This window comes from Phyllostomus hastatus, unplaced genomic scaffold (assembly GCF_019186645.2).
Source record: "Phyllostomus hastatus isolate PE091 unplaced genomic scaffold, TTU_PhHast_1.1 phas_scaffold_182, whole genome shotgun sequence".
NCBI classification, from domain to species: Eukaryota; Metazoa; Chordata; class Mammalia; order Chiroptera; family Phyllostomidae; genus Phyllostomus; species Phyllostomus hastatus.
In genome coordinates, this window is record NW_025334013.1 from 2,832,044 (window position 1) to 2,855,356 (window position 23,313).

At 68.8% G+C, this 23,313-nt stretch overlaps 2 protein-coding genes across 6 annotated transcripts in view; both read right to left on the reverse strand.

Moving 5' to 3' along the window:
- Positions 1 to 970: 970 nt before the first annotated feature.
- On the reverse strand, positions 971 to 11,930 carry GPR153 (G protein-coupled receptor 153). The gene is made up of 6 exons (XM_045858779.1): positions 11,764 to 11,930; positions 7,482 to 7,949; positions 6,645 to 7,074; positions 4,481 to 4,673; positions 3,684 to 3,868; positions 971 to 3,244 (listed from the first exon to the last, which is right to left on the reverse strand). The coding sequence occupies exons 2-6, from the start codon at positions 7,835 to 7,837 to the stop codon at positions 2,606 to 2,608; spliced, it is 1,803 nt and encodes a 600-aa protein (XP_045714735.1). The 5' UTR covers positions 7,838 to 7,949; positions 11,764 to 11,930; the 3' UTR covers positions 971 to 2,605.
- A 2,851-nt stretch (positions 11,931 to 14,781) lies between these two features.
- ACOT7 (acyl-CoA thioesterase 7) overlaps positions 14,782 to 23,313 on the reverse strand; it is a 62,878-nt gene continuing 54,346 nt past the window's right edge. For all 5 annotated transcript variants that reach the window (XM_045858786.1, XM_045858788.1, XM_045858790.1 and 2 more), the window contains exon 9: positions 14,782 to 15,195. In XM_045858786.1, the coding sequence (XP_045714742.1) occupies positions 15,097 to 15,195 (99 nt within the window). In that variant the 3' untranslated portion in view covers positions 14,782 to 15,096. The remainder of the gene's footprint in view (positions 15,196 to 23,313) is intronic.

The window sequence follows — 23,313 nt, forward strand, 5'->3', positions numbered from 1 at the left end:
GGATGCCCACTTCAGTGCCTCTTTTTGAACTGCAAATACTAACTTCGTGTGAAACATTTCTCCTCATTTTGCTCAGAGCGCTAGAGCGTCACCCCAATAGGCCGAGGTCGCGGGTTGGATCCTGGTCAGGGCACGTACAAGAATCAACCAAAGAATGCATGAGTGGAAACTACAAATGATGTTTTTCTGTGTCTCTAAGATCAATAAAAATTGTTTAAGTTCTCATTTTGAGCCGCCCCTGTCTTGCCCGCGTGCTAAGCCCATACTATGGGTAGGACCGCAGGGAGAGAGCGGCCGGGCCCCCAACCTGATGCAGCAGGCTCTCTCCGGCGCAGGCAGGGCCGCTGTCCGGGCGTTTCCCTGCGGCCTGAGCGTCTCCCAACCTTAGTTGTGTGTGTTTGGGGAGGTGAGGGGTGCGGCTCTGGTGTGTCTTCTGGGCACCAGGTGGCGATCTCGCACCGCAGACCCAGGGTGAATTCCAGCCCCATGGGCCGGCTGGTCACAGGGCACAACTGGTCCCTCGATTCCCGGCTCCAACTGCCTTGCCCTTGTTGCCCTCCTGGATGGACCTCTCAGATGGACCTGAGACCATCTCCGGAGCAGGGCTTCTCCTCCTGCGGTTAGGACCTTGGTGCCCACCGCACGGCTCCGGGCCTATCAAACTCTCTGCGTGGGACCAAAGCCCGTGCCAGAAGAGGACAAGTCCACCCCAGAGGAACAGGGCACTAGGAGAGGAATTCTGGACCCAGTGGAAGAGACAATGGGGTGGGGGGGCGGCAGCCGGCCAGGGGTGCTGTTGGATTCTAGAAAGGCGTTACCATGGAACCAGGCTGGAAGTGCTAGGTGCAAATGATAGGAAGTTTTTATTGGATTCTGTACAGAGGAGAACTGCTTAGTTGTCATAAAAACTGCAAACGGATCCCTGGCTTTGGGCTGGAGGGTGGCATGAAAAGAGAAGTCCCTCCCCACCCAGCCCAGGGTCCAGCTGCCGCTCACCAATGCAGCAAACGGGCCTGGAAGCTGCGCAACGTGAGGGGGCCCCGAGCCCCAGGGTCATCTGCTCGGGGTTCTCCCTGCTCTTTATTTGGTAAAAACCACAATTAGAGGGACTTCCGAGTACCATGTCCCCTTGCATGTATTGCCCTTGGATAGGAAATAGAGTGAAACCCCAGTGGGCCAGCCTGAGGGGGGACCGTGGCCAGCTGGTGACCTCATGGCATACCGGTCCTGAAAGGCACAGGAGCGCTGGCCGGGCTGGACTGCAGTCCTGTGCCTTGCTCCCCTGAGGCCAGCTCGTCCCCCGGGGTTACCCCGGGGCCGGCCTGGCGCTGCAGGAGCCTCCACAGCAGCGATGGAGCCAGGCAGCACGTCCTCTCCCCTCCCAGGGGCCTCTTCTGCAGCGGGGACCCAGTCCGAGGGGCGAGGAGAAGGGCTTGGACCCCGGCAGAACAGAGGCAGAGCGGAGGGGGGCAGTGAACAGGCCCCTGGGTCTGCTCCAGAGCCTCCCGTTTGGGGGCCACTGCATGGAGGCGGGGGGCCTGGACAGGACAGCCTCTGCACTGGCCCCGCCCCTCCAACTCAGCTGTTCGGGGGCCTCTCCCTAGCCCATATCTAGGGGCTTCCCCCACCGAAGACCCGGCAGGCTCCTCTCCAGGGCCCATGGCAAAGCCCGGAGCTGCTGGGGGACAGTAAGCTCCTCCATGGGGAGCTCGGCTTGGGGGACTGCCCAGAGGGACAGGAAAGAGGAGCCCCACCCACAGGGTGGGGGAGCACACTGGCCAGAAACCAGACCTTCAGCTCAGAGCCTGGGAGGTTGTAGGCCAGGATCCCTTCCGGCCGGACCTGTAGGGTCGGGCTGAAGCTGGGCATGGGCACCGGAAAAAGGAAGCCCACTCTTGCTTTGCTTCAGTCGTTCCCACCACACACCCCCGACCCTCGTGGCTGGAGTCCCAGAGGTGGCCAACGTGGTGGGGACAGGCAATGAGAAGTAATGAAAGAGGGCGGTACTAGTGGTCAAAGTAGGTATGGTGTCCACTCAGCGGCCAGGGCACTCGGACGAGCAGACGTCTTCAGTCCTGAGAGTTAACACGGCCACCTGCTCGTCACAGATGGGGGACCAGAGGCCGAACTGGTCTGCAGGGAGACCTGCTCTGAGAGCTCGTTTGGGCTCTGAAGGCCCCTGTGCTTAGAGACCCGCTGCACCCCGTCCCTGAGGGGAGACAGTTCTAATGCTGAGGGCAAAGCCGGGCGCAGTCCAGTGGCTTCCCCGCGCAGAGCCGGGCTCTGTTCCATCTGGTGGCGGCCCTGTCCCGGGGATCCCCAGCCCCCAGCCCAGCTGTTCCAAGCTGCGCACGTGCACAGCCCGCCGTTACCCAAGTTCAGCCTCACTCTGCATCACCCAGAGATGAAGTGCCCGAGGCAGTTGTCCAGGGCAGCCGCCACCCCTCCAGGCAGTGCCTGCATCTCGGGCGAACACGTTGCGCCCCGCGCTGCCGCCCCGGGAGGGCGGGCACATGTCCGGACGTCCATGGCGGGCTCAGTGCCCCCCTGCGCCGAGCCCCGCTGGGCAGGTGGCATCTTTGGTGCTTTGACCCGCGGGCGGCCCCTAGCTCGCGGAACCCAGCGAGTCCGAGTGCAGCGTCACGTAGCCCGAGGACTCGGACGGCGAGCTCAGGAAGCTGCTGGTGCTGCCGCCGCCGCCGGCCACTCGCAGGTCGGCGGGCTCGCCCCAGGACGCGCTCAGGGCCGCCCGCAGGGGCCGCGCGTGCGCCTGCGCGGCTGGGCGCGGCCCGGGGCTCCACTGCGCGCCGGCACCGCCAGGGGGCGCCGCGTCCTCACGGGGCTGGGCGGGGTCCGCGGCGTCGGGGACGCGCGCCGGCGGGGCGGGCGCGCGACCCAGGGCCTGCGGCTCGCGCTCGAAGGCGGTGAGCGCGAAGGCGTCCGGCAGCCGCGAGGCCGAGGCGGAGCGGGCGCCAGGCCCGGGGCGGCAGCGCGGGCTGCTGGTGGGCGAGCTGCGGGCCGCGGGGCGCAGCGGCAGCAGGCTCTCCGCCGAGCGGCGGCGCGGACGGAAAGGGGGCGCGTCCCCCGCGAAGGGCAGCAGGCTGTCGCGGCGCCGGTCGGGCCCGGCGGGCAGCACCAGGGCGGCTAGGTCCTCGCCGGAGCCCCAGCGCGGCAGGACGGCGGGCAGCGGGACCGCGGCCCACAGGTCCGCGTCTTCGTGCGAGAAACGTCTCGTGGGCGGGACCTGTCAGGACCGGCGGGGTTCACCAAGGCTGCCCTCCTGGAAAATAGGGACCCACGCCTCCCCACGCGGGCCGGATGGCTTGTGGGTCAGGAGCGAGGCCTGGGGCTGAGCACCCAGTTCTATTAAGGGCGGGGGTGAATCTCTCCGAGACTCAGTGTTGTCATCTGCGGTTGGGGAGAAGGCCCCCTGAGTGCCGTGCTGAGCCCCAAGGAAATACCACAGACGCCAGATGCACCACTCTTCCAGGGAACGCACAAGGGGAGACGGGGACAGGGAATGGGGTGTCCCACCTGCACTGGCTCCGCACATGGGCCAGCCCACTAGGGAGAGTGAAAGCCGTCCCCTGGGGAGGCTGCAGGCATGAGACAGCCTCAGAGGGCACCAGCCTGGAGGTCAGGATGCCCCTCGCCCCCGAGGCCCGAGCCCCGCCCGTCCCTACCTGTAGGTACTGCATCTTGTCCTCCTGCACGGGCCCCGGCGGGCAGATCTGGGGCAGGCCCCCCTCCAGGGACAGCTCGTAGCTGGCCATCCTGTCCAGGGCCACAAAGTCGCCTCCGTAGCTGTAGTCAAGGGAGCGCTCCAGCACCAGGTCCGGGGGCACACCGCCACCCTCCAGGCTGGCATCTGCAGGGTGGGGCAGAATCTTACGGCTTCGGGAACTTGAGGGCACCCCAGAGTGACTCCAAGGACTCCCCCAGACATGCACAGGCCAGAGGGCCAGTTAGTGGAAACAAGGAAGGTCAGGGTTCTGGGTTCAAATCCTGACTCTGCCCCCTTTCAACGGTGGGACTGGGGAGGTCACCCACAGAGCCAACTCCCCTGTCAACGGGGGTGCGTCCTGAAGTCACCTCGTGAGGCTGGAGGAAGCTAAACGCACACAAGGGGCGGGCAGTGCCTGGCACGTGGCAAGGTCTCAGCTGAGGGTGACACCGTCACTGCTGGGGGAGGTGGGACCCAGGTCTGCAGGAGCCACCGGAACCCCCAAAGTCAGAAGCTCTGAACACAAGCCATCTGGTGTCCACAGCTGCTGCCTGAGGCAGCAAGCAGGCCAGGAGGGCGCTGCAGGGGACACTGTGGCCCCTTAGGGGTTCCAGCACATTTGGGGGTGATACAGGGGGTGTTTGGCAGTTGACAATGGGCATCACCTCAGTGCCATGGGGTGGTCACCATGCAGCTGTCATCCCATTGACTCCAGTGACCTCCCCCGGAGGGTCCCTGGGGGCAGGGCATTCTCACCATCATCCGAATCCTCGTCGTTGGCCATGAGGGCCACGCACTTCTCCCAGACGGCCTTGAGGTCGGCCCGGTAGCGGTCGCAGGCCCAGAGGAACATGGGCAGCAGGAGGGCCTGGGCCACCGAGCACCACAGCACGCACAGCGCCATCCAGGGCGCCGAGGCGTCTGCCCGCAGGCTGCTGAAGCTCACCACCTGTGGGCACAGCACTCCGCCTGGCACCCGCAGGACCCCAGCACACCGCCCCCTCCCTCCCAGACTCAGTCTTGCCACCGCCTGGATGGCAGCGGTAGACGGAGCCCCAGGCTCCGGGGTGAGAAAGGGCCAGAGCGTGGCGCAGCAGCCCCTGCCCGTGGCGAGCAGCTGGCTGCCCCGTGGAAAGAGTCACAGCCCCAAGCACGCAGGGCCTGTCGCAATGTTGCAGGCAGCACGGGCGAGCCATCCCTCCTGTCACCCTCAGGACTGCCTGAGGACAGAGGTGGGGCATGGGTCACCGCCCCCTTTTAGGGAAGAGGAAACAGGTTCGGAGGGCCAGGGCTCAGGCCTCCCAGTTCAGGGACCACCCTGCCCTCCTCGCTCTGCATGGCCAGCCCCCTCCTCCGCCCGCCCCTCCTCCGTGGGTCTAGGCCTGGGACCCCCGAGGAGAAGAACAGAGCAGTTTCTGAGGATCAGAGGGCCCCGTCAGAGAGGTTCCGCACAGGGGCCGCATGCCCCCCCAGAAAGGTGCCGAGTCTGTCTGGGACTCGGTTTCTTCCCCTGAGACGTGAGCCAAGAACTCCCCAGGGCGCAAGGCCGAGACTCCCGACGCTGTGCCAGGCCTGCAGTGCGGGGTGGGCTCCGTGAACGCCCCCCATTCCTGCGCTGAAGAGAAGCCGGGGTGGGGGGCAATCTCACACACACACTCCTTTCCTCCCTCAGCACAGGGCTGGGGACACCGGGCCCCACTGCACACGGAGGACCCCGTCCATACTGGGGGGTCCTGGGCCCACCAAACATGGAGGTGGCTGGGAGCCGCGTGCCTGACTGGGAAGCTGCCATCCCACCATCGGCTTCCGGAGCTTGTGTCCTGCAACAGCGGTCCCCGACATCTGTGGCACCAGGGACCGATTCTGTGGAAGACAATTCTTCCACGGACGGGAGGGTGGGGGGAGACAGGAGGCCGCTCACCTCCTGTGTGCCCCCTGGTTCCTCCGGTCTGTGGCCCGGGAGTTGGGGACCCCTGTCCTACAATGTCCCCAGGGACACAGCCCTACCCGGCTGCTTGAGTGAAGCCTTCCTCTGGCTGGTCCTTGTCCCTGCCCCCTCCCTGTCCTGCTCTGACCCTCCAAGGGGCTGGGCTGGAGACCCGTGGGTGGGGCGGCTTGGCTACTGGGTCCGGACTTCATTCTTGGGCCAGGCCCCAGTCTGGCCTGACTGGCAGGAGCCCAGGTAGCCTCACTAAACCTTGGACCCTGCTGGCAAGGCCGTCCTCAGACCAGCCCTCGCCTTGACCTTCCGCAGGCCCTGGGATCAAGTGTGACTCCCCAGCAGTTAGTCAGAGCCTGCCCCCCGCTCTGACGGGTAGTCGGGACCAAAGCCGACCCTGCCGCACCAAGGCCCCACTCTGCGCGTCCCAGGCCCTGCACCCCCCAGGCAGCCTGTGGGCACCTCCATCCCCTCGGCATCGCACGGGCCTCGCTCAGGGGAGAGAGCCCCCTGCAGTGCGGCAGAAAGACCCTGGGCTGTGAAGTCACCTGAGGTGAGTTCAAGTCCCGCTGCGGCCACCCTGATTTTGGGTGGGTCATTTGCCTCTCTGAACCTTGGTTTCCAAGCCTGTAAAGTGGGGATGTGGATAATGCCCCCCCCCAAAAAGATTGGGTGTGACTGGTGGATTGAGTGCTGGGCTGGATTGAGTGCTGGGCTGCGAATCAAAGGGTCACCGGTTCGATTCCCAGTCAGGGCACAGGCCTGGGTTGCAGGACCAGGTGCCCAGTAGGGGGCGCATGAGAGGCATCCACACATTGATGTTTCTCTTCTCTTTCCCCCTCCCCTCTCCTCTCTCTAAAAATAAATAAATAAAATCTTTAAAAAAAAAGGATTCAGTGTGAGGATGCCAGCACCCGCTGCCTGCTGTGTGCCCACCCCGGGGCCGTCCCGGAACCCGCGGCCCCCGACGGGCGCACCCACCAGCACGGGGAAGCCCATGAGGCAGTCATAGATGAAGACGATGGCGGCCACCAGGCCCGTGATCTGCAGCGAGGTCTTGGCGGGCTCGGAGCCGTCGATGGAGGAGCGGCGCTTGCCCTGCGCATCCTCCACCACGATGGTGGGCACGGTGAAGGCGCGGCGGTCCGCCCGGCGCCCCCCCGGCCCGGCCAGTGTCTGGAAGAGCGCGATGGCCGTGCAGACCACGCCCGTGGCCACGCTGCCTCCCACCAGCAGCAGGAAGCACACGCCGAAGCCCAGGCCGATCTCGGCCACGATGAAGCGGCAGCCGTGGGCGTAGAAGCGTTCGCTCGTGTCGTGCCAGCCGACGGCGGGCAGGGCCGACAGCAGGAAGGACACCGTCCAGATGCCCATGACCGTGTGCACCGCCTGCTTCTTGGCATTGCTCAGCCTGGCATGGGGTGGGGGTGGGACAGAGGGACCCGGGGTCACTCACGGGGTCCCCACGGAGGATCTGCACCTGCCCTGGCCCCCAGTACGTCACAGGCAAGCCACAACCGGCGTGGCGGGCTTTGTCCCTCGCCCAGGGGGCACCCATGCACACTGTCACATGTCCTTCTCATCAAGCATTTCTGTAATGGACACTGCACGCCCGGGCGTCCCGACGTGTGCGCGCCCCTGCAGCCCAGAGCAGCCCCCCTGGGCCTCCCCGCAGGCCCCCGGCACAGCGCAGGTGCGGCACCCCCCACAGGGCGTGGTCCCCACGGGGGCACGGTGCAGCCGCAGCAGGCGGTCTTGGTGCGCCTGCCCGCAGGCCCCTCTCCGAGCACGGCGGCCGGTGGGGCGCCGGGAGCTCACCGGTAGTTGACGGGCCAGCGGACCATCCACATGCGGTGGTAGGACAGGGAGGTGACGGAGAAGCAGGTGGCCAGGGTGAGGGTGTAGAAGGCGGAGACGAAGACCTTGCAGAGGCCCTCGCTCCACTCGTAGTCGGCACGCTGCCGCCGCAGCTGCACCACGGCGTACGTGGCGATGGGCACGGCCACGTTGAGCATGTGGGTGGCCGCGAGCGTGCACAGCAGGAACTCGAGGGGCTTCCACTTCTTCTGCTTGGCGCCCACGCTGAGGATGCCCCAGGCGTTGGCCAGCAGGGAGAGGCCCCCGCACGCCAGCCAGCCCACGGCGCTGCCGGGCGGCCGCCGCTCATCACTCATGGTGCCGACGGGAGCCGGCAGGCGGCCGGGGCATCGTCCTCGGGGCCAGGCCGCGGCGTGGGGCAGCCGCACTCACACCGGGTGGCCCAGCGACGCCTGGGGCCACGACCATCTGCAGGGGGTGAGAAGCCAAAGAGGGGCTCAGTGACACCCTCAGTCGCAGCTCCGGGGCTCCTGGGGTGGGGGATGGGCGGGAACCCCCAGGCTGCCGTCACCCGTCCGGCCCTGACGGGGGCAGGGCTGCTCCACTCTCTGAGACCTCCTGTCCACGTCCCTGGCATCTCAGGGAGCGTACACGGAGGTGCCTACTAAGTGCGTTCCCTTGCTCCCACCCATGCCCGGTGCAGATGAGACGTGCAAGCTGCGCCTTCAGGAAACCAGCCAGGCTGGGCCCAGACAGGCCTTCTTGTGCCTCGGGCCCTGGCCCTGCCCAGCCGCCAGCCCTGTCACCGGCACCTGCCCCCACCCCCCAGGCTGGCCCTTGCAAGGCTCCCCCAGGGCATCCCGGGGGCCCTCAGCGTAGCTTGTCCCACTTCCCTGGGCAAAATGGGGTGTGCCTGGGAGGGTGAGTCCCCTAACCCTCCCCCGTGAGGTGGGGCTGATGGTGACCCCTTCCATGCCCACCCTGGAAAGGGCGGCCCCCAGCCGGCCTTCCACACCCCGGAGGGCCCCGCACTCCCCGTGCTGGGGGGTCACACTAAGCATTCTGGCTGCAAGGTCCGAGCAGGGTCCCTGGGCTTGAGTCCTGCGCTGTCTTGGGCCCAGGATGCTCCTTCCTGGGTGGCAGGGTGGGCGGGTCTCACACACAGTGGGTGCTCCGGGTGGTGATCAGCGTTACGCTGCAGGCACCTCGGGCATCATGGGCGCCCCTCCCAGGCACAGCCCAGGGCCCAGACCTCCACCCAAGGAGGACGGCCGACAGCCAGTGGGCAAAGGTGCTGGGCAGGAGGCGCGTGTTGGGGGGGTGCCCATCCTGCTGGAGGGCCGGACAGTGAGTCCCCGGCCCCCATTTCCCAGCCTGGCTTCCCTCAGCTGCCTCTGTGGGGACTGGGGCCACTCCCTCTGAGGTGGGCCCCCAGGACAGACCCTTCGGGGCAGCCTGGCGCCGTCAGTGCGGGGAGATGCTGACTGTGCGCTCTGCCTGCACGTGGCCCTTCTCGCCCAGGAGCCTGTGCAATCTCGCGGGCTGCGCTTCTGCTCCACTTGAGCGGTGGCCACGTGATCCCTCAGGGACCCACGTGGCCACGTGTTTCCAGCTGTGTGTGGGGGGGGTGGCTCACAGGCCACCGCAGGACTCTGGCACTCGGGGCAGAGGACTCAGCACCTCCCAGCACAGCCAGGGCCCTAGGCCTGTCTTGCCCGAGGTTCTTACTTGGGTCTGCCTGTGGCCCGAGCCCCTGGACATGGAGGGGCCTCTGAGTCTGAGGGGCGTGTCTCACCCACCTCGATGTCTCTGCTGGGGGCCCACCCAGACACCTGGCCTGGGGGAGGAGTCCATTCCGGAGCACTCCTTAAGGTCCTCCTCGGGGGCTTGGGGGACTTCTGGGGCAGGGGACTTCCTTCTCAACCATGCTCGCAGAATGGCCTTCCCTCCCCCACCCCAGACCCAGTGTGGCAGGTGGGGTGGCCCTGTCAGACCCTCCAACCACCCATTCTGGTGTCCAGCAAGCATCCCTGACCTCAGCATACTGAGTCACACCATGTGGGATAAGAGCTGCTGGGCTCCCGCCCCCCCGCCCCCCCCCCCCGCCTGCCAGGGACCTGACTCAGCGGGGCCTCATCTGTCTCATCTGCAAGCTGGACACGACCGTGTGCACCTGCTGCTGCTGGTCAGTAGGTTTGGCCGGGGAAGTGCTTAGAACGGGGCTGGCACACGGTAAGTGCACACCTTGGGCTTGTCACCCGGGGGTCCGCACCGAAGTCCTCCCAGCCCGCGGAGCTCCACTGCCTCTCAAGGGCTAAGGCGCCACTTGGACTTGTGGGTGGACCTTGGACCTGCCAGTGGACACGGTCTCCCTGGCCAGCAAGCACTCGGGACAGCTCAGCTTTGGGGGTGAGGAGGCCACGGGGCTGCCCCAGCCCCGCAGGGTGCCTGGCAGCCTGCTGGGGGGCCAGGGCAGGCACAGTGTGGGCGCCCTGCGGGCTGAAGGCTGCAGACACCAGTGATCCTTGAGTTATCCAATAGGACACTGGATTCGGCGTGCACCTGAGGGGCCGGCAGCTTTTCCCACCTGTACTGGGCCCCCTCAGCCAGCAGATGGGGAGGCCTTCCCTGAGATGCCCCAGGAGGGTGTGTGAGCCACGACCCTGGGGCGGGGGGCGGGGGGCGGGGAGAGGAGCCACGGGCTGCCACTGGGTGCAACCCCTCACGAGCCGGGTGCTCCCCTCGCTTAGCGTCTGGCACCTCCCTGCAGGACAAGGGGAAGGTCTGCAGGCCCGGGACCCCGCCCTGCGGGGGGGGAGGGAGGAAGTGTGTGTCCCCCCGCCAGCAGGTACACTGCCCTCAGTGAGCACCCCCAGGGATTTCGTGTGTCCTGGGACAATGTCCCCGTCCCCATTTTAAAGACGGTCAGACAGAGGCAGAGAAAAGCAAAGCCATTTGCCCACGCTGTCGTGTTTGCCTGACAAAAAACCCTGGCCTCTCACACAAACCAACTCCCACCCGCTCGGGAACAAAGCATTCTTTGTCCTTCTAGCTACGGTGGTCTTTCTGAGCCTCCCACCCATGCAGGGTGGGCCCGACTGGCCCCACTCCGCAGAGAGAAACGCGGAGGCACGGAGCCCAGCGCAGAGCACCGAGGGAAGCGCCGGCCGGTTTAGGGCCCAGCCCCCGAGTGGGGCGGTTCTGGGGAGGGGGACAAACGCCCCTGGAGCGAGCCTGGGGAGCGTGTACACCGAGGTCTGCAGACTCAGAGGGAGAGGGGGCTGGGTCTGTGGGAGAAGGGCTCCCGCCTCCTGCGGGGCGGTGACCGCAGGTCACACCTGCTGTTCTTTCTCCACGGACAGCGGGTGCCTGGGGCCGGACCCCAGGCTGGGCTCCCTCCCCTGAGGCCCTCCCCCTGGGCATCGCGCCCCGCAGCTGGAAAGTTTCTCCTGCCTCCCACTCCACGCATCCGCACAGCCTTTCGGGATGGAGATGCCCCACCCCCCGCGTCAAAGAGCAGGATGCAGGTGTGACAGGCCCGGGGCCCACGAGCCCGGAAGACTCCCTCCGCAGGGTCTGCGGGCGGGGCCCTGGCGTGACGTCACGGCCTCCGGCCAATGGGGCCACGCGGCCCCAGGGCTCGATTGCGCAACAAAGAAGACCCAGAACTTGAAAGGATTCCCCGGGCTCGGCTCGCCGCCCCCAGGCTGCGCTCGGACCGCGGCGCCCGGGCGCCCAGCACCGACGATCGGTCCCCTGAGAGCAAGGCCTGGCCGCTGTCCAGGGCGGGGCTCGAAGCTCCGAGCCTCGGTGTCTCCGGCACGCCCCCCGCCCCCTCGGTCCCCGCTCCTGGGTTCTCCATTCCCCCGCCGGATCTCGCCTGCCGGTCCAGCCCCAGCGGGCCCCCCAGCCCTGCCCAGACCCGAGGGCGCGTCTAAGTGACGGCTGGGGGAGCCGGACCAGAGCGGGACTGCGGTTCCCAGAGGCCCCCGCGGGCTACGCTGGGCAAGGGTGGGCGTCCCCAGAAGGGCCACCTCCGCCCGGTGCAAGCAAGACCCTGGGGCGGCGCTGCTAAGCCCGGAGGCTGGGGGAGGAAGGAAGGGACTAGCCCCGGGGAAGTTACTCCAAAGGTCCCCAAGTTGGGGGGTGCGGTGCGGGCGGCAGCCCTAAGCGGTGCCCGAGGCCCCTGGGACCGACGCCGCGACCCACAGACCGTGGGCAGCCCCTCCCCGCCCAGAAGTCCTCGCCCCCGCTCGCCCCCGAGCCAGGGCGCTGCTCTCACCGCGCGTTCGCGAGCCCGGGGCTCCTGCTCGCTGCTCCCGCCTCCGGCTCCGGCTGTGGCTCCCGTGCTCCCGGGCCGAGCGCGGGTCTCCAGGGACCGAGCGAATGGCTGGCAGCGGAGCGGCCCGAGGGCCGGAGCATCCTGACAGCCGCCGCCGGTGGCCGGCGCGCCCGTTCGGCTGGGTTCGGCCCCGCCGCCCCTCCCTCTTTTCCCCCCTCCCCGCGCGCGCCGCCGTCACCACCGCGCTCGGCTCGCGCCGCCCGGCTGGCTGAGCCCCGCGGCCGGAGGCGGGGGGCGGAGCAGGGCGCCTGCCTCCGCGGGCGCCACCGCGCCGCCCCTCGGACCGCCTCGCCCCCCCCCCCACCAGGCGCGGCCCGCCGTGGCCGTCCGTCTGAGTGTCTGTGGGTCCGCCACCCCTCCCACTAGCGCCACGGGGCTAAAAGCCCCCCCAGGGAGACCAGTGCCTCCAAAATCACCCAGATAACGCCGTGGGCCCTTGCTGCCCTCTTGGGTCGGTCCACACTCCCCCTACGCCAGCTCTGACCCCTCCTGAGAATGACCAGGGCCTGGAGCAAAGAGGGCCTGCGACAGGAATGGGCAGTGGGGACCTAGGACCGGGGGCGGGAGGCTCGGGAGGCCTTCCCAGAGGAAGCCACAGCTAAGGGGAACAGTGGGGCAGAGGTGGAGAGCAGCCAGTGGGGGCCCTGAGAACAAGCAACTTCTAGGAACCAGGGAGTCCTTCTAGGAACCGGCCAGACACCGGGCAGGGAGAGGGGAGGCAGGGCCAGTGAAGGATTCAGACCGTCCTCTGGCATTGGGGGGTCCACTGTGGGAATCAGGGGAGTGGACCGGGGCCTCCTGAGTGGTTGTCTCCCTTTCCAGTTCCACTCTGAAATATTCTCAAGCTGGGACCACAGCCACGCAGTTCTTGAGGGGAGACGCAGGCTGGATTCCAAAGGCTGGGGGACATCAGGGGGGACAGCCGTTAGTGCCCTTGATAGGGCCTCCGGACACCCCTTGAGTCACCAGAGCGGCCACGGGCATCCTGGCCTCCTGTCCAGGTAGAGGACCCCACCTGCCTCTTCCAGGAAGCCCGTGGCCGCCCACGCCCTGAGCACAAGGCCTCCACGGTCACCTCGGGCTGCCCAGCTATGCACGGCCCTGCCCACGCAGCGGGGGGGAGTGGGCACCCCCGTGTCTGGGATGGGCAGCACCTGCCCGGGGCAGGACTTCACCGAATGTGGCCGCTGCCATTTGCACTGCTCCACAGCCGGCCCCTGCCCCCCGACCCCCACACCATCTCCGCACCCCCCCTCGAGCAGCTGCAGAGCAAGGAGTAGCAGCTTCTGGGGGTCCCGGGCGGGGGAGCTTGGAGCCGGTCCTCTGAGACAGAAGTGAGGGTGTTTGTGCAGAGGGGCTGCCCAGCGAAGCGTGGCCGGTGGAGGGGGAGGGAGCTATGCACGCCGTGTGTGTGTGTGTGTGTGTGTGTGTGTGTGTGTGTGGCACCTGGGAGGACAGGCCCGCTCCCTGTCCTGGTGACCCCAGTTATAAATAGGCCACCAGCAGGAGGAGGCCAGTAAGCTTGTGCAGCATTTGCACGGCAGACAAGATGCAGCCGCCTGGAGCCGTGGGCCGTGCCCCTGCCCCAGGCCTGGGGCCTCCAGGGCCCGCCCCCCAGCCCCCCAGCCCCGCTCTGTCCAAGGGTGTCCCTGCCCTGGGCCCTGAGGGGCGAGTGCTGTGCTAGCCTGGGCTCCCCCCAGCTGCCCTGAGAGCTGCACTTCAGGTGCCTGACTTGCCCGGAAGCCACAGAGGAGTGGTCCGGCCGAGGCTGACCTAGGGAGTTCGGGCCAGGGCCCATCTCCTTACGGAGGACGTCGGTGCCCGGGGCCGGCCTGCCTGCCTGCCTCCCTCGAGGGGTCCTGGAGCTCAGGCCCCCTGGGGCCTGTGTGGCCAGCTGCAGTTCCACAGGCCTTGGTGTGGCTGGCCCGGGCTGCCTGGGGAGACCTCTCTGCTCCCGGCCCAGGGCACTGCCAGTCTTCCGGAGGCTGGCACGGGGTATGGGTGGAGGTGGGGAGGTCTCCAGGGGGCCGAGGGGCGCACTGGGGCTGCTGCGGCCTCCTTGGCGAGCCGTTCCCTCCTCCTGCTCCCAGGCAGGAAATAACCCCTCCAGCCGCCACCGGGGCCCCAGGCAGATTCCGGAGCTCTTGGCGGGTGTCTCCGCACATCTGGAGCTGGGCTCCCTCTCCGGCCCGAGGGGGCCCGAGGGAGGCGGCTGTTGGCGGCCAGCATCCGTCTCCTGGCTTTATTTTCGGGACGAGCCTGAGTGGGGAGCACTCTCCCAGGCCCCGTCCCCAGGTGTGTGCCTGGCGGAGGGGTCTTTCTCAGCTGCAGGTGAGGCCGGCCCCTGCAGTGGCCTCGAAGCTGCGGGACCGGATGCACACGGGGCTCGCGTGCACACCAACGCACACCCACACGACCCTTACTGACACACCGCCCCTCAGACCCCTGCCCCACAAGCCCGGCCAACAAGCCCCTCTGCTGGAATGGCTGGGGGGGATTTCCCATCAGGCCCAGCCCCGGCACCGGCCAGGAGGCTCCTGTGCAGAGTCCTTGCTTCTTGCTCTTGAGAGGAGAGCTGAGGCGTGGGGGACACTTCCAGCGGGAAGAGGCCCCCTTGAGCTAGGTCCCCGTCTTCTGTGCACCATCTCCCTGCTCCTCACAGGCAGCCCACCGCCAGCCACCGCCCTCGGGAGGCCGCACAGGCTCCGGGCTGCCGTCCTGCAGTAGCCAGGCAGAGGGCACTGGGGCACTGGGCGGGGCCCTAGGGCCAGGACACAGGAGCAGGCCCCAGGGGGCGGGGTGCTCCCTCCAGCCAGCAAGCCGCCAGGCACACCCGGGTGGGCACTGCCAGGCCCGGGGCTCTGGGGCACAGGAACCGGCAGCCAGAGGGGGAGGGGCGGGGCCCGGAAAGGGCGAGCCCGTGGGAACTCCCGGCACAGAAGACCACGCAGCCTGAGGTCCAGCCAAACAGCAGCTTTATTAGCGACACTGGAGTGTTCGAGGACCGCACGGTGGCCCCGGGACCGCGCCCCGGGCCCCAGGGACCGCCGCCGCCGGGGGTCGGGGGCAGTGCCGCGCAGCACGGGCACGCGAGTGACATAAATAAAGCTTTGGTGTGAGGTTTCCGGGGGGACGGGCTAACACTGTGGGACGAATACTGCACACAACACCAGCTCTCAGCGTGGATCGGGTTTGTGGCCAACGGGGTGACGACTCCTAGGTGGCGAGGTGCAGGCCGCTCCCGCCGCTCGGCCCGGCTGCGGGGGGCGGCACCTAGGGCTGCGGCTCCGCCAGGCCCTGCCGCTTCGCCTTCATCTGCAGGTACCGCCCTTTGCCCTCCTCGAAGCGCTTCTTCTCGTCCTCCGTCTCAGGCTGCAGGGCACACACACAGGCAGGCAGGTTAGGCACTCTCAGAGCTCGGGGCTGTGGGCCCCACCCCGGCTGCCCGGGCAGCGCGATGCCGCCGGCCCACGGACCGCTGCGAGGACCAGGGCCCTGGCCCCTCTCCATCCACCCCTGCCTCAAATAGGCAACAGCCAGCGCGGCCAAGAGTACAAGGTCAAGGCCACGAGGGTAGGATAGCAAGGAATGTCTCCCCGTGTCCCCGGTGGGGCTTGCTTTGGTGCTGCCGAGGAGATGCGGGGCTCCCGTCCTTCCCCAGCGGCCAGAGGCCGCTGCTGAGCAGAGCGGCAGGGCTGGCCCTGGCTCCGGGGAGGAGAAGGGGCCGTGACACCCGCTGCTAACACCCAATTGGGGGAGAGAAGCCGGGCGCCAAGGCCCAGCTCATGTGCGCCTGCCCGTGGGCTGCCCGGGCTGGGGGTGGGGTGGGCGGGGGGCGGCTCAGGGCGCAGCGGTTTTCCTCCTGGTGGGCAAGAACGTCCGTTCTAGAGCTGACCGCGGTGAAGGCGGTCGGAGCTCTGCAGCTGCACGCGAGCCCCCCCCCAAGGCTCTCCGTCACCGGCCGAGCGCTGCGGCCTGCAGCTGTCTCAGTAAAGCTGCTCTAACCCGAGGCCACGGCGGGGGGTGAGCGCGCCTCCCCGCAGTTCAGGGCGCGTCGGAGAGGGGGTTCGGGTGCCGGTGCCCACCCCCAAACCCCGGCACACGAGGGGCTGCGGGGTGGGAGAAACCTCTCTCGGTGAAACCAGGCACTGTCTGCCCCCTTGGCCCCGCGGCCGCGCCTCGGCCCCCCTCCCTCCCCGCCCAGCCCGGGAGCACACAGGACCCCCCCCCCACCCACTGCATGAGCAGGCACCTATGGCCCCCGCAGCCGACCCCCTAGCTGGCAGCACACCCAGGCCAGGCAGGCTGTGTGCACGCGGGAGGGTGACCGCAGCGTGGCCGGACGGTGAAGTGTGGCAGCGCCAGAGGGTCGAGGGGGCCAGGTGCGGGGAGGGTTCCTGGGGAGGCCCTGACCCACAGGCGGCCCCCAGGGCCCTGTGTCGACAGCAAACCGCAGGGCCGGTGCCCACAAGAGAGACCAAGCCACCCCCGGGGCGGCTTCCTTGGGCTTGGGAAAGGGCAGAGGGCTGGGGGTCCGGGACGGCTGAGGGCCAGCCCCCGGGCAGCCCCGGGCAGCCCCTTCCACCCCATGCCTGCTCCTCGTCTGCAACGTGACGAGAGTCCGTCCGTCCCTCCCGGGATCTGTGGGCCTGAGCCCAGGGAGAGCGCCCACGCCGCCCCAGACGGGGGCTCCAGCAGGCGGTGCCCCCCTTGGCCAGCAGACAATGTGCCGCCGGGGTGACCTTCGGGTCCCTTCTAGCTCCCGGGGCCACCCAGCCCAGGGGGACGCCGTGCCAACGGCCTGGTGCCGGGAACGCAGCCCTGTGGGGAGGCCGGAGTGCAGCCCGCCGTTAGGAGCAAGGAGCCCACCGATCGATGGCCAGGAGCCATTATCTCCGTGGAGACGACCTGTGACCCGAGAGCCTGGCGCACGAGGGAGGTCAGCCCGGGGCGGCGGCCGCACGGGAGTCGTGCTTCAGGGTGCTCCTGCGCAGACCTGAGGGGTCCACAGTCAGTGAGAGAGGAGACCGGGCCTGGCCACGAGCACAGCCGTGGCCCAGGGAGCCCCGGCCCCTCCCCCACCGCACGCACACCCGACACCAGCTTCGGGGTGAGGGGCGGGCACGAGGGGGCACCCGTGCAGGGGCAGCACGGTGCTGGGAGCAGGGTGCTGGGTCTGGGGGTGAGCGAGGGGTCCCAGGGACCGTGGGGGCCGAGCCGGTGCGGGGGGCACCTCGCTGGTCTCCCCCTGGCCCACCTGTTCCTTGGGCGCAGCCGTGACGACGCGGCCCAGCAGAGCTCCCCCAAGCTCATCCGTCCTCTGGGAGGGCCCGAAGGTGGGCTGTCCCCCAGATCTCCCCTCCCCTCCGCTCCCCGCTCAGCCCTCAGCACTGACAGGCCGCCCGGGTCCCAGATGGGCGACTCAGACGGGCGCCCCAGAGGCGGGCAGTTCCTGTCCGGGCTGCCAGCAGCGGGCGGTGCACACTGTCAATCCGCACGTCCGCTCAGTGTGGGGGAGATGCCGGTGCCCAGCACGGGCCTCTCGGCTGCCTGATGCGGCTCCGACGCCTGACACCCCCCTGCTGCTCGCCGTCCAGCCCCGGCCGGTGGGGCTCAGCCGGCTGGGGCGTTGCTCCATCGCCAGGAAGGCTGAGGGGCTGGTTCCCAGCCAGGCCCATGCCCAGCTCGGGAACCTGTGAGAGGCAAGGACGGACGTTTTTCTCCCCCTCCCGTCCCGTCCCGTCCCCTCTCTCTCAAATCCAGAAGCGTGTCCTTGGGTGGAGCAAGGAACAACTGACCCTGTCTAGTGATGGGTTGGGCCGGCTGGACAGCGCGGCCGGGGAGGAGGGGGCCAGCCGAGGGCGCAGCAGCGCACGCTGGACGTCCCGGGGAGCCCGGCCAGGCCCCGGGGCAGGGCCCGGCTGGCGTCAGGGCGTCGGGCGCCCACCCTGCGAGGACGGCCTCTCAGGGCGCTGACGGCCCTCCTCGCCCGGCTGCCCCGGATGGCGTCTGGCCAGGCCAGCTCACGGAGACGGTCAAGGGCAGCGAGGCTTCCGCTAACGCCTGCAGGGCCGGGGTGGCCGCCCCACTCTCGGTGGCAGCGGAGTCCCTGCCGAGTGGCTGTAAACAGTGCTGCCAGCCAAGTGACTGAGGGGGGCCACCGCTTCCCTGCTGGGCGCGGAGCGGACGCGACAGATGGCCCCCCGCACGCCGCCCCACCCACGGCCCAGCTGCCGACTCCCAGCGCCCGTCTCCCTCCTTCCGGCAAAGTAAATAAATACGTGAGTTGTTGGCTGTTGCTGTGTTTCCAGCCGGGGGGTGGAGGCGGCGGGGGGCGGGGAGCTCTGCGGTGGGAAGTCGCTTCTTCCTCCAAGGGCCTGGGGCCGAGCGCAAGGAGAGGAGCCGGGGACCAGTGGCAGCTGCCCCGACAGTCCCGGCAGGGCCACGGCCGCGGGGGCTCCCCCGAGCACAGGTCAGGGAGAAGAGGCGACAGCCACGGGGGACGCAGGCAGCTCAGGGAGTGGCGACCCAATTCCCCAGGGCGCAAGCAGGAGGAGCCGCCTGCCGGGGGGCGGGGGGACAGTGGGGGTGCGGCGAGGGACCCCAGCTTTGGGCCGCAGGGACCTGGCCGTGCGGCTGCAGGGGCGCTGCCTGCCTTCCCAGGGCCGCTGCTCCCGCCCGTGCGACGAGGCTCAAGCAGGTGACGGGGCGAGATGCCTTCTGCAGCCGCACACGCGGTCCCGGTGCGTGCATGTGCGTGTGCGTGCGTCCGCATGGGGCCCCTGTCTCCGACCCACAGCACAGCCCTGGGCGGCGGGCGGCGCGGCGGGCAGCTTCGGGGGACAAGGCCTCCGGAGCTTCGCATCCACCGCGGGGACAGCAGGGTGACGGGCGGCCCCTCCCCCCCTCCCCTCGCGCTTCCGGCCGCCTGCTGTCTCCTGGGCCCCGCTCCACCCGGAGGCGGCCCGCGGCCTGCGGAGCCCAGCGGTGCAAACCGAACGTTTCCCGTTCCCCGTTTTCGGGGCTGTGAGGACACCCTTTGGGCCCTGGCACAGAGGGGGAGCGACTCAGTCCCACCCGCGGTGAGGTCGATAGCTCGTCCTTTCAGTGACAAACGAACGTGCAGTGCGAGCAGTTTCCAGGGGCAATGTGACGGCCGCGAGCCGGAGGGACGCCGACCGTCCTCCTCGCCAGGCGGCCGCACGGTGCGCCCTGTCCGTCTTCTGAAGGGGGACCGGAGGAGTCCGGGGGCAGTCGCACAGCGATGACGACGTCTTCCGGTCACCGGGGCGCCGAGCCCAGTGGGGTGCGGCCGGGACCCGGGAGACCACACTCTGTGGAGCCGCCGGGGACCTCGCCGTCCTGTGGGCTCCCAGTGGCCGCAGGCCTGGGCTCACGAGCCCTCGATGTGCCCGCAGGGGGGTCGCCAGGGCAGGCGGAGCCCACGTCCCAACCACAGGACTGCGGTGAGGGCAGAGACAGCCTCGCCAGGGGCTCCCTTCGTCCAGCAGCACCAGCTCAGCCCCCAGACAACCGCCCGAGAGAGTGCTGAGCCCTTCCCGGGGCAGGGCCCGGCCACATGAGCCTGTGGCCCATCTATGGCTAGCACCGTGCCTGGGGCAGCTGGGGGGGTGGCGTGCAGGCTGGGAAGCACTGGCTACGTGAGTAGACGGTCAAACAAAGGAAGACCAGGCAGGAAAGCCTCAACGCCACATGGGTGTGGTGTCTGTGCTAACGATTCAAAACCAGTGGTTTGGCTCAGGAAGACACCCACTGCGGCATCGCCCGTGCCCACCCCCCCGAGGCGGCCACAGCATGGCTGCAGCCGCCTGCCGGCACCACACGGGGCCCAGCCCAGCAGTGCCCCTGAGAGCCGGCCCCTGGGTTCTCTCATCCTGGAGGAATCGGAACAGGGAGGAGCGGCGTGGACTCCCAGCCGCGCCGCCCAAGCAGCAGGAGGCCGATGCCCCACGTGCAGGGGCTGCCACCGCTCTGTCCTGCGCTGGGTGGCGAGCCCCCAGAGCCGTCTCTGCAGAGACGCTCACGGGGTGGTTTTCGAAATGCCACCCGTCCTGGCAGAGCGGCCAGCGGGAGCCGCCGGGGACTCAGTGGGTCTTCAAGGGGCGTCTGTGCCCCGGACAAGCCGAGCTGGTCAGAGGACCGGCCTGCGCTCCCAGGGAGCCCAGGTTGGGGCCGGGCCAGCGGGGATGAGGTCTCGTCCACGGCCACGTCCACACTCCCCGTGGGGGCCACGCCCTGGAAGGGCTCGGAGCTCCGGGGGCGGCGTCACGGGTGGGACGGCCCCCGCGCCCGCCCGCTGTGCACACTTCCTCCTCACGCCAGGCCAGGACACGGCCCCCGCCCCTCGCACCTGCCGGGGGCCCTCGGGGCTGTGGCAGCCTCATCTGGACCGGGGACAGGCGGCAGGTGCTGGGCCCAGGGTGGCACCTGCTTCGGCTGCGACAGAACGCGGTCCTCACGTTTTTCCTGGAGACGCAAAGGGCCCCCACACCTGGGCCGAGTGAAATAAACCCCCACCGCCGGGGGTGCCAGGTCCCCAGGGAGACACCTCGACGGTTTCCGCATGTCCCTTCGCACGAGCCACTTTCCAGCCCTGGTCAGAGGAGGTCTGGGGTGTCTCCCCACCCCTGAGGTCAGAGGGCACGACCCCAGGGAGGCCTTCAGAGGGAGGCAGGGCTGGCGGCCTGGCTCACACTCCGCGTTCGTCCCTCCTGGTAACTAGCCGGGAAAGGGCCAGCGGCCCTGGGCCGCGGCACAAAGGCCCTTCCCAGCATAAAATATTCATCAAGAAATACTCCAAACTGCAACGCCGCCGCCTCCCGTGTCAGCCGGCCCCAGGGACGGGAGCTAAAAATAGACAGGAGGCCGAAGGACCGCCAGCAGAGGGCCAGTAGGGAGGGGGGGAGGGCTGGGCCCCACCCCGGACACACACACACGGGCCTCACAAAGCACATGTGTGCTCCAAGACACGGACCACATGCGTGTCAGCACCACGGAGGCCGGGGAGGAGCTACACGCCCAGCTCTGGGGCGTGGGCCATCCTCCCCCACCCGGGAGCTATTTTTATCAACCCTGGTGGGCGCCAGGGCACCGCGGCGGAGAATCAAAGACCGTCTTTAAGTTGGTGAGAAACCGCAGCCTGGACCGACATGGAGCTGGCTCGCCGGCGGGCCGGTGCGGCCCCTGCCACCCGGGGGACCCAGTCCCCAGAGCCTTCATTGGAGGTGTCGGCCCCGACCCCCCCGCCCACCGTGCCCAGCACCTCCTCCCGCTCCGGCCCCCATCCCAGCTCGCACGGATGGGCCCAGCCCAGCGCGGCTCCCGGGCTCCGTGAAGGACGCGGGTGCCCCACACTGGGCGCCCTGACCGCAGGCCGCTCCGTGGGAGCCCGGACCCCACGGCACCAGGCCCCCCGCCCGGAGCCCCTGACCCACCGGGCCGGGGTCCGGGTCTCCCGGCTGCCGAGTTCTGGGGGGTGTGGCAGGGGCAGCGTGGCAGCTGCTGGACTCCCAGGCTGGCACCCCTCCCGGGCACGACCAGCACCACAGTCAGGGCCCAGGACTCAGGCACCACATTTACTCAGTAGCAGCCTTTCCAAACAAACACATCTCGGCCCCTCGGCAACCTTTGGTCTTTCACCCACTTGGGGGGCCCCGCAGGCCCCGCTCTGTATCAGCTGGGCGGCCTCAGGTGCCTGGCCGCCCCCTTCTCTTTAGTCCCCCCCCCAGTGTCTGCGGTCCCTTCCACCTGGGTGGTCCTCAGAAACGGCTCCCTCTCCCCCCAACTCCAGGGCCAACTGGAATGCACCCTTTTCATCTCCGTAAAAGGAACTTATTTAAGTTTCAACTGCCCTCCTCTCAAAAACACCCCCGTCCCTGACCTCCTGCCCTGCCCCTCTGCCACCACCTAACAGGCTCTGCATTCCCCCTGGCAGGGCCCGAGTGCTCGCAGGAGGGTCTGAGCAGAGGCAGTGAGGGAGCCCCCGACGGCACTCGGTTCCTGCCCCCTCGCCCGCCCTGGCGGCGCGCACAGACGCGCAAACCGAGGCCCAAGGGAGCGCCGGCCCCCCGATCACAGACCAGAGGACGGTGCGTGTGGCCCGACAGCACGGGCTGGGTGGGGGCTGGGGAGCGGACGAGGCCGGTGTGGCTGGGCCCATGCCGAGGGTAGTTCCAGCGGGGGCAGGAGTGGACCCGAGTTCGCTGGAATGAACTCAGCGGCGGCAGCGCCGTGCTGGGTCTCGGGCAGAAGGGGTGCAGGACAGAGGGTGGCCGGGGGCTGGGGGCTGAGCGGGGGACCCAGCCGCGGGGACGGGGAGTTACAGACACCAGGCGTGGGGCTGAGCAGGGTCAGGAGCCGGCCAGCCAGTTCCCAGGCTCACGAGGCCCAGGACACTCGAGGAGGGGAAATTTTTTCCCGGGGGGACGGTGTCGGGGGACACAGTGAGCTCGGTCTGGGACAGACCATGTGTGAGGCGCCGGCAGGGGCCCATGAGCGGGGCGGGGCTGGCCAAGTCGGCGCGGAGTGGGCGTCTGGAGCGGGGCCCGGCCCGACCGCCCGGGGCAGGAGCAGAGCCCGGGTCAGGGGCGCGCAGGCAGCGCCCAGGGCCAGCGAGTCCTGCCAAAGGCAGGGAGGGCTGGCGGGACACGGACGGAGTGTCCGGGGCCTGGCCACCCTGCGAGAGCCAGAGGCCGGGAGGAAACGGTCAAGGACTCCTGTGGGTGGTGGGACTTCAGTCTGCAGGACAGAGGGGTTGCGGGGGGGGCGCAGCCTTGCCAGCAGACGCCCCTGAGGGTCGTGGTGACAGCATGGACTGAGATGTGACAAGGGTCCGGGAGAGACCCCAGCAGGCCTGCGTCTGAGGGCAGGCAAGGTTCCGAGAAGTGGTCCAAGACCCGGAGAGACGCGGTGCGAAGGTCGTGGCCAGGGGACTGCATGAGCACCAGCCAAGGGGATGGGGTGGGGGGGGGGGCATCCCACCAAGGCTGCTGGGTGGTGGGGCAGGAAGAGGAGGGGCCTGTGGGACAGGCGCCCTGTCCTGTGGCAAGGCAGACCCCAGGCAGCCCCCCACCCACCGGGCTCGCAGAGTGACTCCAGCCTGGAGGGGAGCTCAGGGGGAGGAAGGAGCCTCTGACAGGAGGCAGGTGAGGGGCGGGCGCTGGAGGGGGAGGGGAGGCTGAGAGTGTGGGCCCAGCCCGACGGGAGAGCCCAGGCGCCAGGCAGGGTGAGGCGACTCAGCAAGTCCAAGGTTCACGGGGAAGGACCCAGAGCAGCGCTGGCCAGGTGACAGGCAGGTGTGAGACGCAGCGGGCCCCTGCCTGCCTGAGGAAGGCTCCTGGCTCTCGCCTCCCCTCCTTCCAACCTGCTGGAACCCCTTATCCTTCAAGGCCTGGCTCACACCCCTCCTTCGCGCAGCCCTGGCCCCCACGGTCTCAGGAGCTGCCCCCTGACGCACTGGAGCCCCAGGAA